The sequence below is a fragment of the Mobula birostris genome, chromosome 1 (assembly GCF_030028105.1).
Source record: "Mobula birostris isolate sMobBir1 chromosome 1, sMobBir1.hap1, whole genome shotgun sequence".
NCBI lineage: Eukaryota > Metazoa > Chordata > Chondrichthyes > Myliobatiformes > Myliobatidae > Mobula > Mobula birostris.
This window is the reverse complement of record NC_092370.1, coordinates 203,641,886-203,658,642: the sequence shown is the minus strand read 5'-3', so window position 1 is coordinate 203,658,642 and position 16,757 is coordinate 203,641,886. Positions and strand designations below refer to the sequence as shown.

Sequence of the window (16,757 nt, the reverse complement as noted above, 5' to 3'; positions counted from 1 at the left end):
GCATGCAAACACCTTCTTCATTACCTGTTTACCTGTGATGCCACTTTCAGGGAACCTTGTACTCCTGGGTCCCTTTACTCTATAGCACTTCTGAGGCCAAATTACCAACATGGCTATCATTAAAAGCATATAATCACAATTTAATACTCCAAAGCACTGCTGAATTCAATATCAGAACATTTAATTGATTGCAGCATCTATTTATTTTCATTTGCTTGAACATATTCAAACACTTCACACAAGTGAAATCAGCTGTACCTTGTTACAAGTTGAGAGGTGAGGGGGAGGGTGCAGGGGTGCTCAGGGAGGCATTTATATCAAATACAAAAGAGTGTTGCAGGTACTAGGGTAGGTAATGGAAACAGAAGAGAGGAAATTGTGTGGACTAGGTTAAGGCTGGGGCATTGTGCATTAAACAAAACATTAAAAATGATAGGGAAACACCAGACAGGATTGTGTGAGGAATGTCAGGAAGAGGAGTCAGTAGAACATGTAGTTTTGTGTTGCAGGAAGTATGGGAGACAGAGAGAGATGATGAGAATTAAACTAAGGGAGTTGGGGGTGCAGGAATTCACATTAAAAGGGTTGCTGGGCATGGGTGAGAGAGCACGTCTGGGTACTTTTAGCGTTTTTAAGGGGTACAGGGGTTTTTTATAGGATATGACGGATAAACAGGAATAGGGTACTGGGATGGTCAAAGATGGGAGGGTAAAGTGTAGGGGTGTGTGTGTGTGTGCGCGCGCGCAATTGAGTGAAGGGATTTAGAATATATGTCTAGCACACATTCCGGAGCAGAGGGTGGCGGTAATGCACCATTAAGCTGGATGCCGACCTCCATAAAACAAGATACAGACAGACAGAGAGTGCAGGGAACAGGCAAGATGGTAGTGAAGAAAGAAGATATGGCAGACTTTGGAAGAAATTTGCATCCCTGTGCTGCTGTAATGACACGAAAGTAAGATCCTAGACTGATCCCTATCTGAAGTAAGTATCTGTGTGACCCCTGCATCTTTCCCAGTAAGTGTGGTGGGCCTTTACCCAAGGCCTTCAACTGGATGGGAGCTTCACTTTCTGTTAAAGCTATCATTTTTAATGATTTTTTAAAAATAATTCTAACATCCAAAGCCATGCAAAAAAAATCCTACGCAATCATTTGGATGTGTACTGCATGCTACTTTGCACACCAGTGATGTAATTTCACCATCACCCAACTCCCTCTTCAATTGGAGCCTTGATTTCCTGACCAACAGTCTGCAATCCGTAAGGAGAGTCAGCAACACCTCTACCATGATTATTCTAAACACTGGTGCACCACAAGGTTGCATCTTCAGCCCCTGCTAATCCCCCTGTGCACTCATGTCTGCATGGCAACTCTGCCCCAACTCAATTTACATGTTTGGAGGTGTACCAAAATAGTGGGCCACATCTCAAATAACGATGAGTTGGAGTAAAGGAAGGAGATACAGAACCAAGTAACATGGTCATGACTACAACCTCAATATCAGCAAAACAAACTCTGACCTTTGACTTCACGAAAAGCATAGGGGTGGGGGATGCTCATTTCTACATCAATGGTGTTGAGGTTGAGAGGGCTGACAGCTTCAAGTTTCCTAGGAGTGAACATCACAAGTCTACCCTTGTCTAACCACATGGACATCATAGCAAAGACAGCTCAGCAGCAACTCTACTTCCTCAAATGATATGTCCCCACTGACACTTACCAAATTTTACCAATGCACCATGGACAGCATCCTATCTGGATGTATAATGGCTAGGTATGGCAAATGCTCTATTTGTGACAGCAAGAAACCGTGGACATAGCTCAGTACATCAAAGAAACCAGTCTTCTCTCCATGGACTCCGTCTATAATTCTCGCTGCCTCAATAAAGCAGCCAGCATAATCAAAGGTCCCACCTACTCCAGATATTCTCTCTTCCAACTGGCAGAAGAGAGAAAGGCCAGAATTTACATACCAGTAAGCTCAAGGTGAACTTCTACTCTGCTGTTATAAAGACCATTGAATAGTTCCCTAGTGTGATAAATTGGACTCTTGACTTCACAATCTACCTTGTTAGGATCTTGCAGTTTATTGTTTACCTACACTGCATTTTCTCTGTAGCTGCGCTTTATTCCGCATTATTGTTTTACCTTGTTCTACCTCAATGGACTGTGCTGTGATCTGATCTGTATGAATTGTATGCAAAACAGCTTTTCACAAGTGATAATAATAAACCAATTCCAATTGTACTTAGGTACACATGGTGACACTCATGATCTGTCTTTGTTGTATAGAAAAAGAAACATGTCAGTAAGTGAGGTGTAGCCTCCAACATCTCTATAGCAAAAAATAATCTTCCAGTTCTTGTCCTGTCCCTAAGGAATGTTTTGTGCTGACAATTAAGGTAGGACATATACAATGAATTGCAAGGCACCAGAGGATAATATGAAACTAGAGCAAAATTGACGTACAAGTTCAAGGATCCGGAAAAGTAGCAGCAGAGGTAGATAAGGCAGTGAAAAAGGCATTATGGATGATTGCAGAGGAGTTTCACCAAGTTGCTCCCTGGGATATCAGTTATAAGGAAAAACTGCGGGGATACCTGATAGAGGCATACATAATTATGAGGTAGATAGCAGAGAAAAAAAATATTCCCACAGTGAAATCTCTAAAATTAGAGAATACAGGACTCGTGCAAGGGTAAGAAATTTAGAGGGGATCTGAGGGGGGATTTTTTCCAGTCAGCAGGTGGTTAGAATCTGAGAAGGTAATGACGCAGACAGAGACACTTACATCATTTATAGTATCTAGACAAGCACTTGAATTGCCAGACCTTGGGTAACCACAAACCAAATGCCAATAATTAGATTAAGACAGATGCTAGATAAATGCCATGAACATGGTGGACCTGTTGCTCTGCTGAAACACTCCAAATATTGTACTTACATGGACTTTTGGTGTTGGAGGAAGACCATTGGTAGCTGGCTTCTAAATAATAATAAAAAAATAAATATTTAAAGAGATTCAATAGTAACATTATTTTTATAGGTACAAAACAACCCAATGTAACATGCCAAACAGTACCAAATCAAACATCTGCCTAGCAGCTGAAATGTCTAATCTGGTTGCATTCCCTGTTTAGATTAGATTCAACTTTATTGTCATTGTGCCAAGTACAGATACAAAGCCAATGAAATGCAGTTAGCATCTGACCAGAAATGCAAAGAATAGTGTTATTTACAAAATAACTGCGAATAAAAAAAGCGCTACAGCACACAAATATAAAAGTACTGAGACAGTACAATACGGATGCAATACTGCTTAGCGCTGTGATGAGAGGTTCAGCAGTGTCACAGCCTCAGGGAAGAAGCTCTTTCTGTGCCTGCTGGTGTGGGAGCAGAGGCTCCTGTAGCGCCTACCGGATGGGAGGAGAGTAAAAAGTCCATGGTTAGGGTGAGATGCATCCTTGATAATGCTTTTCGCCCTGCCCAGGCAGCGTTTATGGTAGATGTTCTCAATGGTGGGCAATTGGGTGCCGATAATCCGCTGGGCAGTTTTCACCACACGCTGGAGTGCTTTGCGGTCCAATAGGGGACAATTGCCATACCACACTGAGATGCAGCTGGTGAGTATGCTCTCAATGGTACAGCGGTAAAGCAGCTGTGAGGGAGACCATGTAGAAGATAATTTATTGCTTTAACATTTTTAATTGTTTAAATTGATTTTGGGAAATTTTGGTGAAAAGTGAGGTGGAGTAGGTAGGCAATTCAAGCATTTAGGTCTTTGACAGATGAAGGGATGAGATAGAAATTATATTTGGCAATGAAGGGGCATGACTTAATGCAGCACAGATACGTTTTGAGGTGCTTTACACTGTAAGTAATTGTAGAGATAGGGAAGGGAAAGGCCACTAAAGAACTTGTAAACATAAATAAGGTATTTAAAATTAAGATGCTGCTGAATTGGAAACTGATGTTGAATAGGGAAGCAAGGACTCATGATTGATGGGAAGATGTGAGGTAGGACACATAGTGGTGTTTACACAACAGAATGAATGAGGCTGTAATAGTTAAGATGCATTCCACAAGCATCTCAGCAACACAAGCTGAGACAGGCTAGAGTCAGGCAACACTACAAAAGTGGAAATAGGCAATCTTACTCATGACATTGAAGCTAAACACAGGAGAAAACTCTGGAGTAAAAAGAATACAAAGGAAATGTATTACAAAAGGAATTGATATTTATGATATGCTGCACCGATATTTCAACAGACGTACCGATCATGTTGAGCTAGGTAGTGGCTTGGCCTATAACCTGTGCTTGCCTCCTCCCCTGCAATCCCATCAGTGGCACTTCCAATTTGATCAGAGGCATGATTGCAACTGCAAGCCCATGAAGTGGAATGAACCAGCTATTATTCACGTTCATGATGGTCAAAGGCTGTTTTATCAATTCTTAGAATCTCTGAGGCAGACTATTTGAACTGGTATTAACAATTTAAATATGTTAAACACTAGAAAATAGTTAAAACTGCTGTAACCATCCATACAACTGCATGCCCTCACGTTCCACTGTGTTGCTTGTTCGTTTGTTAACAATCTTGCATGTGACTTGGCCATTTTTTCCTTGAAGGCCCTACATAAGTATTATTGCTGCAAATAAATCAGAACCAAAACAAAAAGAAAACTTCTTCCCATTGTAATTAAGATCAGCGAACCCACTGAAATGAAGAGGGCTTTACAGGCAGTTCTGCTATAATGTGGCAGTTGTATTCCTAAGAAACCTTGTGTTATAGAAAATTGTATTATAAAAATAATTGTATCATGGGCTAAAGAGGGTTAGGGACTAATGAATTTCAGACTTGTAATAAATAGTTATTTTTCCCTGCGGGTTTACAAATGTAGGATTTAAAAAGCATAAGTTTATTTTGTTACTTCAAGCTAAGAGAACTAAAGGCGGTATGCTCCATTCTCTAATAGACCAACTTTGCCCAAGTATCAATAGAAGCAATTACTTGTCCTTTACCAAAGTAACTCTCACAAGGAAGGCTATCATGGATCTGGACCAGCTGGAAAAATGGGCTGAAAAATGGCAGACAGGGGTGAGGTGTTGCACTTCAGTAGGACCAATCAGGGTGGGACTTACACAGTGAATGGTGGGGCACTGAGGATTGTGGTAGAAAAATGGGATCTGGGAATAAAGGTCCATAATTCACTAGAAGTGGCACCACAGATGGGGTGGTAAAGAAAGCTTTTGGCACATTGGCCTAATGGACACTCCTTTGCTTGCATCTTCAGAAACAGTTCTATTTCTATATTTAATATTTCTTTTTTTTTTTTTTTACCTTTTCAGGGTTCTTTTGAAGACCCTGACCTCCAGTTACATGCTGACTTCGGTTCTTTGCGGAAATGGGACTTCATGACTAGCCGTTTTTCAATATGCCAAGGACGTGGCCGAGAAGACTAGTGTGCCTTCAGGGTGCCAGATTTGAGGCTCTGGAGGCGGGTGGACTTGAGGTTGGTGCCACTGCCTGGTGTGTCATGGGAAACGGAAGATCAAAAGCAGCGAGCTGGCTGCATGCCCAGAGACCCGAGTTCTTTGGGCACAGAGCTTGGAAAAAGTGATGCAACAGACTTTAAACACCATCAGTCGGCGAGTGGTTTTGTTAGGTCTCCCTTCTCACTGTGAAACAAGGGCACCTCTTTTCCCTTATTGGGGGGAGAGGGAGATGGAGAGGGAGGGGGGAGGGGGGAGAGAGACACTGTGGTATGTCGAATTACTGGGTGAATGAGTAGTCTTTGGGGTACTGCAAGTGCGTGTCTTTACTGGTGCTTTGCTGCACGCTTGAGTGCTTGGTGGGATGGCACTGATGCTTTTTTGCTAGTGGGGGGGTCATTGCTTTGCTGCTGCTTATGCGAGGAGGGAGGAGCTAGGGGACTTTGGAGTTCTAACATTTAATGTCATTCACTCTTTGAGGCACTCCTCCGTTTTCGTGGATGTTTGTGAAGAAAAAGAATTTCAGGATGTATATCGTATACATTTCTCTGACATTAAATGTACCTATTCACCTATTAAATCAAAGTATTGAGTACAGGAGATGGGATGTTATGTTGATGCTGTACAAGACACTGGTGAGGCCTAATTTGGAGTATTGTGTGCAGTTTTGGTCACCTTCCTATGGGAAAAATGCAAGTAAGGTTGAAAAAGTAGACAAAATTTACAAGGATATTGCTAGATCTGGAGGACCTCAGTTACAAGGAAAGATTAATAGGTTTTTTTTTTAAGAATGTTGAGAGGAGATTTGATAGAGGTATACAAAATTATGAGGGGTATAGATAAGGTAATGCAAGCAGGCTTTTTCCACTGAGGTTGTATGGGACTACAACCAGAGGTCATGGGTTAAGGTTAAAGGGTGAAAGTTTCAGGGGAACATGAGAGGAAACTTCTTCACACAGAGGGTCGCGAGTGTGGACTGAGCTGCCAGCACAAGTGGTGCATGCAAGCTCAATTTCAACATTTAAGATAAGTTTGAATAGGTACATGAATGGGAGGGACATGGGGGGGCTATGGTCCCGGTGCAGGTCCTTGAGAGTAGACAGTTTAAATGGTTTGTCACAGACTAGATGGGCCGAAGGGCCTATTTTTGTGCTGTACTTTTCTATGACTTTATGATTCTATTAATAGCCTCCTAGAAGGCTGTTTCCATAAGAGAAGATGGTGTCTGATAACTATAGGGCTGGTTCCCAATCAAAATTGTGTAATGACCAATTCAACCTACGTAGCACAAAGTTCCCTAATTCACCAATTGTGCCATGTCTGATTTACATTATAACACAGGTACAGTAATTACATAATGTAAATCAGAGCTGAAAGTGGGATGCAAATTGTAACCAGCCATAAGGTCATGTTTATGTTCTACACCTGGTCAGTGTTGACCCCATAAGTGGAGCAGAAGATCAGACATTGTAATAGCAAGTACATATTGGCCTATTGACTTTAGAAATAGCAAGAACCATTAACAGAAAAATTCATCTGAAACCTGAGAGCCAGTTGTTTCTATAATAAAAAAGGCATATGCAGAATTTATATATATATTGCTTCAAGAGATGCAATGATTTTATAAGATTGTTTAAAAACTATGTAGAGACGTACAGGGAAATCTTTTTTTTCTTTTCTTCGAGGTAATACTGGAGGATGTTCACCATTTAAGCCTGAAGGACCTTCTGAAACATTTGAACAAATACAAAACATATTAGTCGTGACTGACAATATTTCTAAAGAGAAATGAACTCTAAATTACATTGAACATTTTATCAAGCTCCATGTACAAAAGCAGTTTGATCTACACCTCCCCATAAAACTGCTCACACACAACCACTAAGAAATGAATATCCACATACAAAAACCTGCAACAGCTGCTTGAAAAACTTTACAATCAGAATCATAGAATAAAGATGGTTCTCAAGACATTTGGGGAGGACAAGTTATAATCTTAAGTTTTTAATAAAAAGATTGAAATAAATAAATATGTGGGCTACTTGTTCAGCACACTAGAATTTTGGTTTCTTAGCTTCACTGTTATCCAGAAAATCATTAATTGCTTAATGATTTATTCGCTTAATGGTTAAACCTTCGCTAATCAAACTACATGGCATTTAAAATTTAAAAAAATACACAAAAACTGGGCATCACTGGCAGGACCAAAGTGTAATGCTTAGAAAGAAGATCAAGGTGAGCAGCACAAAGCAATTAAACAAGATGTAACTTAAAATATACTTAATGTCTATAAAACTGCAAACATCTGTTCAACAATAAAGACCAAAAGATTGGACACATTCCTGTAATATAAATTAGCAACAGCTCTGTAAGCAAAAAAGATTTTTATTCATTCATTGTTTAGCTATAATGGGTACATGTTTCTTTTGGTATTGATTTATTACTGTCACATGTATCAAGATACAGTGAAAGCTTTTGTTCATGTGACATTAGCAAAAAAAAGGAAAACCAAATTCAGAACATAATGCTGTTTTTGATCTTTTATTCTGTGTATTCTGATAAAATGGTCAATTTGGTCCAAAAACAATAATGTGTAAAAACTGCTTTTTGATAATTGATTCCAAGGCAATTGAATTGCAGTTTCTTTTCCTGAAAAGCAAACTTTGCATGTGATTCTCATTTTTTTTTCAATTATGTACAAGTTAGACTAGGTCTGATGTACAAATCCTACACACAAAAAAAAATCTGAAACTGTTCACAGAGGATGCAAAAGCTTTATAGGCTTAAGAAGATTTCCTGCACTTAACAAATTAATGGACAAGTATTTTTGAAGGTTTATTTGACTATCAATGGAGGGAAACCAACATTAATGAAGTCAAAGTGCAAGCGAAAATATTCCAAAGTGGTGACTTTGCTGTTTCTATTCATTAACACTATTACATCCAGCAACTTAAAATAGTATTCCTCAGGACTTCACCAGAATGTGTTACTTGAAATCAACTGCAAGACAGAGGCCAATGACACTGTTCTCTTTCACTATAATACTTCCAAAAAGTTGGGATTAAAATGGAATTTAAAGAATATCAAGGATGCCTATAAATCAATTTGTATTAGTTTAAAACCCGCTTATCCTGTGGTGAACAGGAAGTACTACATGCTGACTATGTAGAGATATAAATAGGTAAGCTGCTTTACAGTGATCTGTATAGTGAACCCCTTTTCACATTTAATTTCTTTACCTAAATCACAGGTTCTGGTATCAAGCAATCCTGGGCTACTGATGCTGTTAGAAAGCGCTGATTCAACCATCTCTGATTGATATAGGGATGTTGGAGTACTCTGTCTTCTTGGCACAGCTGATGGTCCATTTTTGGTACAAGGTTGCCGCTTGATCGTCAGAGAACTCTCTTCATCTGGAAGATCTGAAACACTGCGCATTCTTGGCTATAAAAGTAATAGGTGATTTTAAGAAGAGGAAATATCCAGCTCTAGCTGATTCAGTTTCTTAAGCAAACCCTTTTCCAGTGCACTTGTAGACTTCTTAAGCAAACCCTTTTCCAGTGCACTTGTAATAACAGCCAACTAATGAGCAGATTAGATTTGTCTCCCATTAAAACTGGTGGAAAGGAAAATCAGCGATTTTCAACTACCATTTTTATACTTGAAGTTGAAAGATTTTGCATTTCCCCAACTGCCCTGAGGAGGTGATGGTGAACCGCCTTGTTGAACCATTAACATCTCACAATATTATTGGGCAGGAAAATCCAGGATTTAGACCCAGGAATAAAAGCCAGGATTACAGAATTACAAAAATAGTTATGAGCATTAAGCTTAACAAATCCATTCATTAATTTGTTTTTTGCAAATATAAATGAGAATCTATTCAAATGTTATTTTGAATAGGCTACAGCTAATAATATCAAATAGCAGTACTACTAATAAAATGTAGCAGTAATATACAGTTGATTACAAATTTATCATTATAAATAACTCAAAAAAGCAAATCACTATTGATTGAAAATGGTTGGATGCAACAAACAGCAATCTACTCACAAATGTACTTAACCACATTCTCTTTTAATGTTAAAAATTAACCAGCAAGTTAAAAGTTCCTCTGTGATTTATGGCAAGTGGACTCACCTTTGGTGGAAGTGGAGGTGGAGTTACAACTGCTCTTTTAAGTGTCGACCTTATGGAAAACAGCAAGTATTTTAATATTTATCAAAGAGTACAGCCAGAAAATAAGCAACTGAAAAGTGTTAACTATAACACCAAGATAAAAATACTCAAAATTTTAATTAATTTTATTGGAAACATAATGAAACAATGGTGTGATAGTTACTCTACTAACCTAGAGGTGCAGATAACAAACAGGAGATGCAAATTCAAATACACCATGGAAACTTGATGTATTTCAACTCACATTTCCAGTTCCAAACTATTTACTTTACTGCATTTATATTCAGTTGCAGGATCCAATTTTAGAACTTCCTACTCAACTGCTTTATGGATTTCTTTCATTCTATATTAAGGGGTACTTACAGTGCATTGTCAAAATCCTCCTCTTGGTGTGCTATGTGTCCCCTAAAACAGTGAATGAGCATTTCACTTTACTTTATATAAAGTACTTTCCTTGGAACCAAATTAGCAAATAATAATGCAGTACTTCAAAGTAAAGCATACACTTTACCTTAATATTCACATGCATTTCAAAAAATCGCAATTTAAATATATTGAGTAATCTATCTACCATCAAATCATGCCAATACACTCCATCTTGGGTACTAGACTACAAAGTACCCTGCTGCTAAGTTAACAAATTTCACGTCACATGCCTGTGATAATAAACCTGATTCTAGAATACTTACATAAAAATGATTTAGAAAGATTTCACAACATCTGAACACACAAGGTTCTTTTTCTCCAAATGAAGTTTATGAATCCAAACAAGACCGTTATACAAAACAGTTATGCAGAGTTAATCTATATTTTGAAATTACTGTACACTACAGAACTTGTTTAGAGCCTTTCTATTAATGTTTAAAATAAAATTGTGCTAATTCTAATTCTACCCTGCTTTTTACAATTCGTGAATTAGGAGGCATGCTGTTGCTCAAAACACCTTACAATGACATACTAGATTAACACTTCAAATTAATTAATTCACCTTCGCATTGTCCCTGTCTCAGAGAATGGATAACCATTTCAGAATCTGTTCAATTCACATGACAAGTAGAAATTTGAAAACCCAATTGTAGAGTGAACTGTTCAGGTGTTCTATGTTTTACCAAAATATAATTGATGGTGCTTTTTTTTTAAGCAATAAGTATAACATTTCGTAATAGCTGTGAAAAGGATAAATATATTGCTTATAATCTAACCTTTTTGGTAGAACCACTCAAGTGTAGTTAGATCTTATTTAAAAGTTTTTTTTTGCTCAAACACAGTCATTAACAGAAAATTCTGCCTGGGTGTTGCTTGTGGTCACAGGATGCTTACAATACAAAATAACCACCCGAACCCCTCTAGGACCACCACTGAATCTGACATAAAACACAATTATACCAGTGGAGACATTGCAGCCACAGATATAATTCTTGCTCAACAGATTTAAGACTACTACAAATTAGAACACGAGAAATGTACAAATTGTAGAGATGGACAAGGTACGCTTCAAACCATAGAGTCCCTTGCTTCACATTCAACTGTAATTGATCTCATAAAAAAAGTTCATTTTTCACTCAGTTAGGCTTTCTCCACATTTAAAAATCTCATAACCTCAAGCTAAGATTATAAGTGTTCTTTACATAACATTTCAAAAAAAATAAACAATTATTACAGTTTATGCTATTTGTATTTCACTTATTGTAATGCTAGAAAGCAACAGGTACCAGCACTGGTACCGTGGGTTGTCCTTTAAAGATGAAGGTGCAGATCCTTATTGTGATCAAACTCCATGGCAGATGGGCAAGAAAATGAAACAATGGATTAATAAATATGGGCTAGGACTTGAACCGGAGAGCCACAGAGTTCATGCAAAGAGTCAAATTAAAGATACAAATATGTCAAATGATGGATGACTGTTAATGAGTACATCATGGGTAGAAAATAATTCCACGACATATTCTATATCAAGTAACTAGAGGTTGAAAGAAATTAGTGGCATCAGACATGGTGTCAGGGATGGTTTGTGGCAAATATTTTGCTGAGTGAAAAGCTGCAGCTTCAGCAGATACTCTGTGGAATCAAGGAAATAATTTAGCTGATATTTCAATGCAGTGCTCCACTGTCCTACAGAATACATTTTAAGCATTTTGTTTTTATTTCAGTTTTCCAGTATCCAAGTATTTTCCTTAAAAGTCAACACACACAAAACTGATTTAAATGAAATTATTGTTGACATTCTTTTTGAAAGTGAATCAGATTGAGGAACAGGTTGTTGATTCAATAATGTAGTCAATGTTCTTTAGGTGGCTAGCCTGAAAAAAGGATCTAGAAAGGGAGATCCTTTAAAATAAGCACTATATTTAGAAAAAATTACATAGGTATAAAAATTTGTTAAGCAATTAATTTCCTGTAGTTGACACATGAATCTTATCCAAAAAGCAATGCCATCTTTAGTAGACTTTCCACCATGCAATCATACAGTAAAATTGATACTACAACATTTTGTGATCCGACTTAAAATCCAGATGGATACAGTGAAAAGTCATGCACCAATTTTAAAATTTAAGTCACCGTACTTGCATTGTGTTCAATCACCCTTCAATTTCAATTCTTATAGTCTACATCACTAATTTAAGAAACAGTTGGGAAAATTTAGATCCCATTCCTTTCCCACAATTCATGCTGTGGCGTGAATGAAATCACCAGAGGGAGAGTTACTGGTAGATAAAGAGCAGCTTCTTTATTCGACAAAACCAGGTTCAGCAGGCATCATACAGACAGAGATGCTTTCAGTGGAAAGGTCTGCTGCTCAACATGGGGCTCGATATTTATTTGCTACACACAAAGGGCAATTCATACTTACCAAGTATAGACAATGCTTTCTTTTGAAGCTACATACAAAACTTAACACCTGATTACATTCATTAGACAGACGCCAGCAGGTCTGCGCTGGTATTCAGTTTTTGGGAAATGCATTGCTACAAGCGGACTCGGATTCTGATATTCACAGCTTTTAGGAAATGCATTGTTACAGGAGACTGGTGGCTAAAGTCATTTGCTAAGTGTGAATGACTTAAACCCAAAAATTACTCTAACATACAATTTTACGGATCATTCGCCCGAAGAATTGACACATCCTTATATTAACTTACTTATTTCCTCCATCTGCAAATGGGCTCCACGATGACCCAAATCCTACGTCTTTGGTTACCTCCTGTTTAAAATATTTAGCAGTTTTCTTAAAACTTCTTTATTTTTATAGAAACATTAACACACTGAAGAGTCCCTTTTCCAAAGAAAGCACATATTTGACATTTTTAAGCTGCTTAATATATTGTTTTTGGCAAATTAATTAAATTGTTCAGTAGATAGCTTTAGATCCATTAAATTCAGTTTATGTCACCCATTTACAATGACGCCATTTGCTAAGAGTAGATTTGCATTACCAAAGCAAAATGGCACAACGTAAAAAGGATCTTAAACCATTGTCTAATTTTTATTTTGCCAAAATGTTCAAGACTGATACAGATAACTATTCTGGTCACCAAACATTGAGGAGAATGCAATTTTGCAGAAGAGGAGATTCACCAGGATGCTGCCCAAATTGGAGAACTTTAGTTATAAAGGGAGGTTGCATAGGCTGGGCAGGTGTTCCTGGAGTAAAAGATGCTGGTGGGTGACTTAATAAAGTATATAAGATTATGGGAGTAACAGATATGGTAGATAGTCTATCTTTTCCCTCCATAAAAACAGATGCTGAGATATAAAAAAAACAGAAGAGCATAGGTTTAAAGCAAAAGGAAGGGAAGGGGTTTTAAGGGGATCAGAGAGGTAAGTGTTTTCTTTTAACAGAGTGGCTGATACCCAGAATATCTGATAAAGGTGATGTAATCAGATACAATTATTAATTTAATAGGCAAGACATCGAAGAATAGAGTCCTAATGTAGGCAAATGAGATTAATGCAAATAGTAAAAAAACATCAGCATGAACATAGTGGGCTGAAGTGCCCATTTCTGGATGCTCTATGACTCCAAAGGATTTCCTGGAAGGTGAAGTTTTGATTGTATACTTTTAGTGTGGGTGCAGAAAGGAATAATTGAATATGTTATGCAAAGCAACAAAACATTATATTTTATTGACAAAAATATGATTGCTGATCAATTTCTAAGAATCATCCAACAGTCCTGTGTAGCAAGTTGATTTGGTAAGAGCATACCCATGGGGAGAGGTAGAGAGATTTACTTGATTACAGAAATAATACACAAATTAACTTAATTTCTGAATAACTGAAGGATGAAATTCAGACCTTACCATTTCACAGTGAGCCTCAGTTTCCTTTCTCAAAGGAGGTTCAAACTGCATTTTGTCAACTGTAAAGATAATTTTTAAAAGATCAAATGCTAATTTCACAAAATGCAAAATGTTTTATGATACCCCTGTCAGTAGTTTGAATGGAGAGCATGGTTAATATGCACAGCCAAGCTGTGCACTGCAATATATTTATTCTCCAATGTCAAGAACACGTTATTGCATCAGATTGAATCTAAGACACCAGAATAAGTCCCTCATTCCTCTTTTGCTCTATTTACTTTTCTAAATTAGAGTAATTTTTATGCCTACAACTGCTACAAAACAAACTTCACAATGTGTGTCAGTAATGATAAACCTCATTCTGAAGTTTGTAGATGGCACTAAAATAGTAAAGAAGAGTATTAAGAATTGCAGTAGGTAGGTGAGCTGAGGAACGGCAAATGGAAATTAACATAGATAAGTGTAAAGTTTGGAAGTACACTTTGAAAGGACAAATGGTAGAAATTTTACATTGAACGGAATAACCCTGAGTACTGTTGTACAACAAAGGGATCTTGGAGTACACGTGCATAATTCCCTTAAAGTGGAAGCACAGTTTGTACGGCCAGTGAAGAAGACACTTAGTATGCTGGTCTTCATCAGCCAGGACATTAAATACAGAAGATAGGAGGTTATGTTACAATTGAACAAGGCGTTGGTGAATCTACACTTGGAATATTGTGTTCAAGCAGACAGAGTTCAACCTGTAAAAGTGTGATGCAATACACTTTGGAAGGGCACACCAACAAACAGAGCACAAAGTTAATGGTAGGATTCCTAGCAGTTCAATCTATAGATCCCTCAAAATTGTTGAGCAAGTTGATAGGATGGTTAAGGTGTATGTGTGCTGGCCTTCACTAGTCAGTGGATTGAGTTCAAGAGCTGCGAGTTAACGTTGCAGCTCTATAAAACCCTGGTTAGACCACACTTGGAATACTGTGTTCAGGTTTTGTTACTCATCATAAAAAGGAAGTGGAAGCTTTAGAGAGAATGCAGAGGGAATTTACCAGGATGTTGCTCCAATTAGAGAACATATCTTAGGAGGAAAGATTAAGCAAGCTAGGACTTCTCTCTTTGGAGCAACAAAGGATGAGGGATGACTTGATAGACATCTATATAATAAGAGGAATGGATTGGGTAAACAGTTATCAGGGCAGTATGGCAAATACAAGAGGACATACTTTTAAAGTGACTGGCCAAAAGTATAGGGGGATGTCAGAGGTGGGTCTTTTATTAGACACAGAGTGGTGGGTGCATGGAATGCACTGCCGGGGTGGTGGTAGAGGCAGACGCAATAGAGACATTTAAAAGACTCTTATAGACTTGAATGCCATTACCTTCTAAAAAGAAAAGCCAACAAATATAATTTACAAAGTTTCATTCCCAGTTGAGCTCAATGTCTTTTACGCTCGCTTTGATCAACAGAACAAAGTAAGCCCACATGAACCCACTGACTCAGTGATCTCAGTCTCTGAGGCCAATGTGAGAGCATCTTTCAGGAGGGCGATTCCACAGAAGGCATTTGGCCCAGATGGTGGATCTGGCCTAGTACTGAAGACCTGTGCTAATCATCTGGAGTGCTTATGGATATCTTCAACTTCTTGCTTCAGCAATCTGAGATGCTCACCTGCTTCAAGCAGACACCACTTACACTGGTGCCCAAAAAGTATATGGTAATCTGCCTCAATGACTATCACCCAGTAGCACTTACATCTACTTTAATAACGTGCTTTGCGAGATTGGTCATGAAGCTTATTAACTCCTGCCTGAGGAGTAACCTGTATCGTCTTCAATTTGCCTACTGCCACAACAGGTCAACAGCAGATGCCATTTCATTGGCCCTTCACTCAGCTCTAGAACATCTGGACAATGAAGATCATGACGCTCTTCACTGACTACAGTTCAGCATTCAACAGTATCCTCCTCTCGAAATTCACTTTTTAAACAATGGAACCACATGAGCAATACGCCAATCCTCCGGCACCATCCCCGTTTCCAATGATATTTGAAATATTTCTGTCAGAGCCCCTGCTATTTCCACACTAACTTCCCTCAAGGTCCTAGGGAATATCTTGTCCAGACCCAGAGACTTATCCACTTTTATATTCCTTAGAAGCGCCAGTACTTCCTCTTCTTTAATCGTCATACTTTCCATAACTACCCTTCTTGTTTCCTTTACCTTACACAATTCAATATCCTTCTCCTTAGTGAATACTGAAGAAAAGAAATTGTTCAAAATCTCCCCCATCTCTTTTGGCTCCGCACATAGCCGACCACTCTGATTCTCTGAGGGACCAATTTTATCCCTCAGTATCCTTTTGCTATTAATATAACTATAGAAATCCTTTGGATTTATTTGCACCTTTAAACTCTGATGTGAACATATATAGATTTTTTAAAATCTTCAACTTCAGAGCAACCAGTATAAATAACTGATGGCAGGAATAACATTGAGGTTTGAAATTAAGGTCAACAAGTTAAGAGATTTTTCTTATGCTTTTTTAATGACATAACAAAAAGAAGTTGAACAGGGAACCGAAATTGCATGGAATTGAAAAAGCAAAATCTGATGGGATAATTGATGTCTGACAAATGATAACATGATCCCCAATACCATTACCTGTCATTATTGTAACTTCAGTTATTTGTGGGTAGCAACTTTTGAATTGATAATCTTGTTGCACCATATTAGAGGATTCAAATTCATTAGAGCTCCTTTAAACTTGTTCATATGATGGAACAC

General features: G+C 38.0%; 1 protein-coding gene across 3 annotated transcripts in view; it reads right to left on the bottom strand.

Moving 5' to 3' along the window:
* The window catches only part of map4k5 (mitogen-activated protein kinase kinase kinase kinase 5), a 148,135-nt gene that overhangs the window by 28,816 nt on the left and 102,562 nt on the right, over window positions 1-16,757 (bottom strand). For 2 of the 3 annotated variants that reach the window (XM_072269296.1, XM_072269307.1), the window contains exons 14-20: window positions 13,976-14,034; window positions 12,815-12,876; window positions 10,038-10,079; window positions 9,636-9,684; window positions 8,735-8,939; window positions 7,152-7,222; window positions 2,946-2,987 (exon numbers count right to left, since the gene is read on the bottom strand). In XM_072269296.1, the coding sequence (XP_072125397.1) occupies window positions 2,946-2,987; window positions 7,152-7,222; window positions 8,735-8,939; window positions 9,636-9,684; window positions 10,038-10,079; window positions 12,815-12,876; window positions 13,976-14,034 (530 nt within the window). The remainder of the gene's footprint in view (window positions 1-2,945; window positions 2,988-7,151; window positions 7,223-8,734; window positions 8,940-9,635; window positions 9,685-10,037; window positions 10,080-12,814; window positions 12,877-13,975; window positions 14,035-16,757) is intronic. The other variant, XM_072269302.1, reaches the window with a different exon arrangement.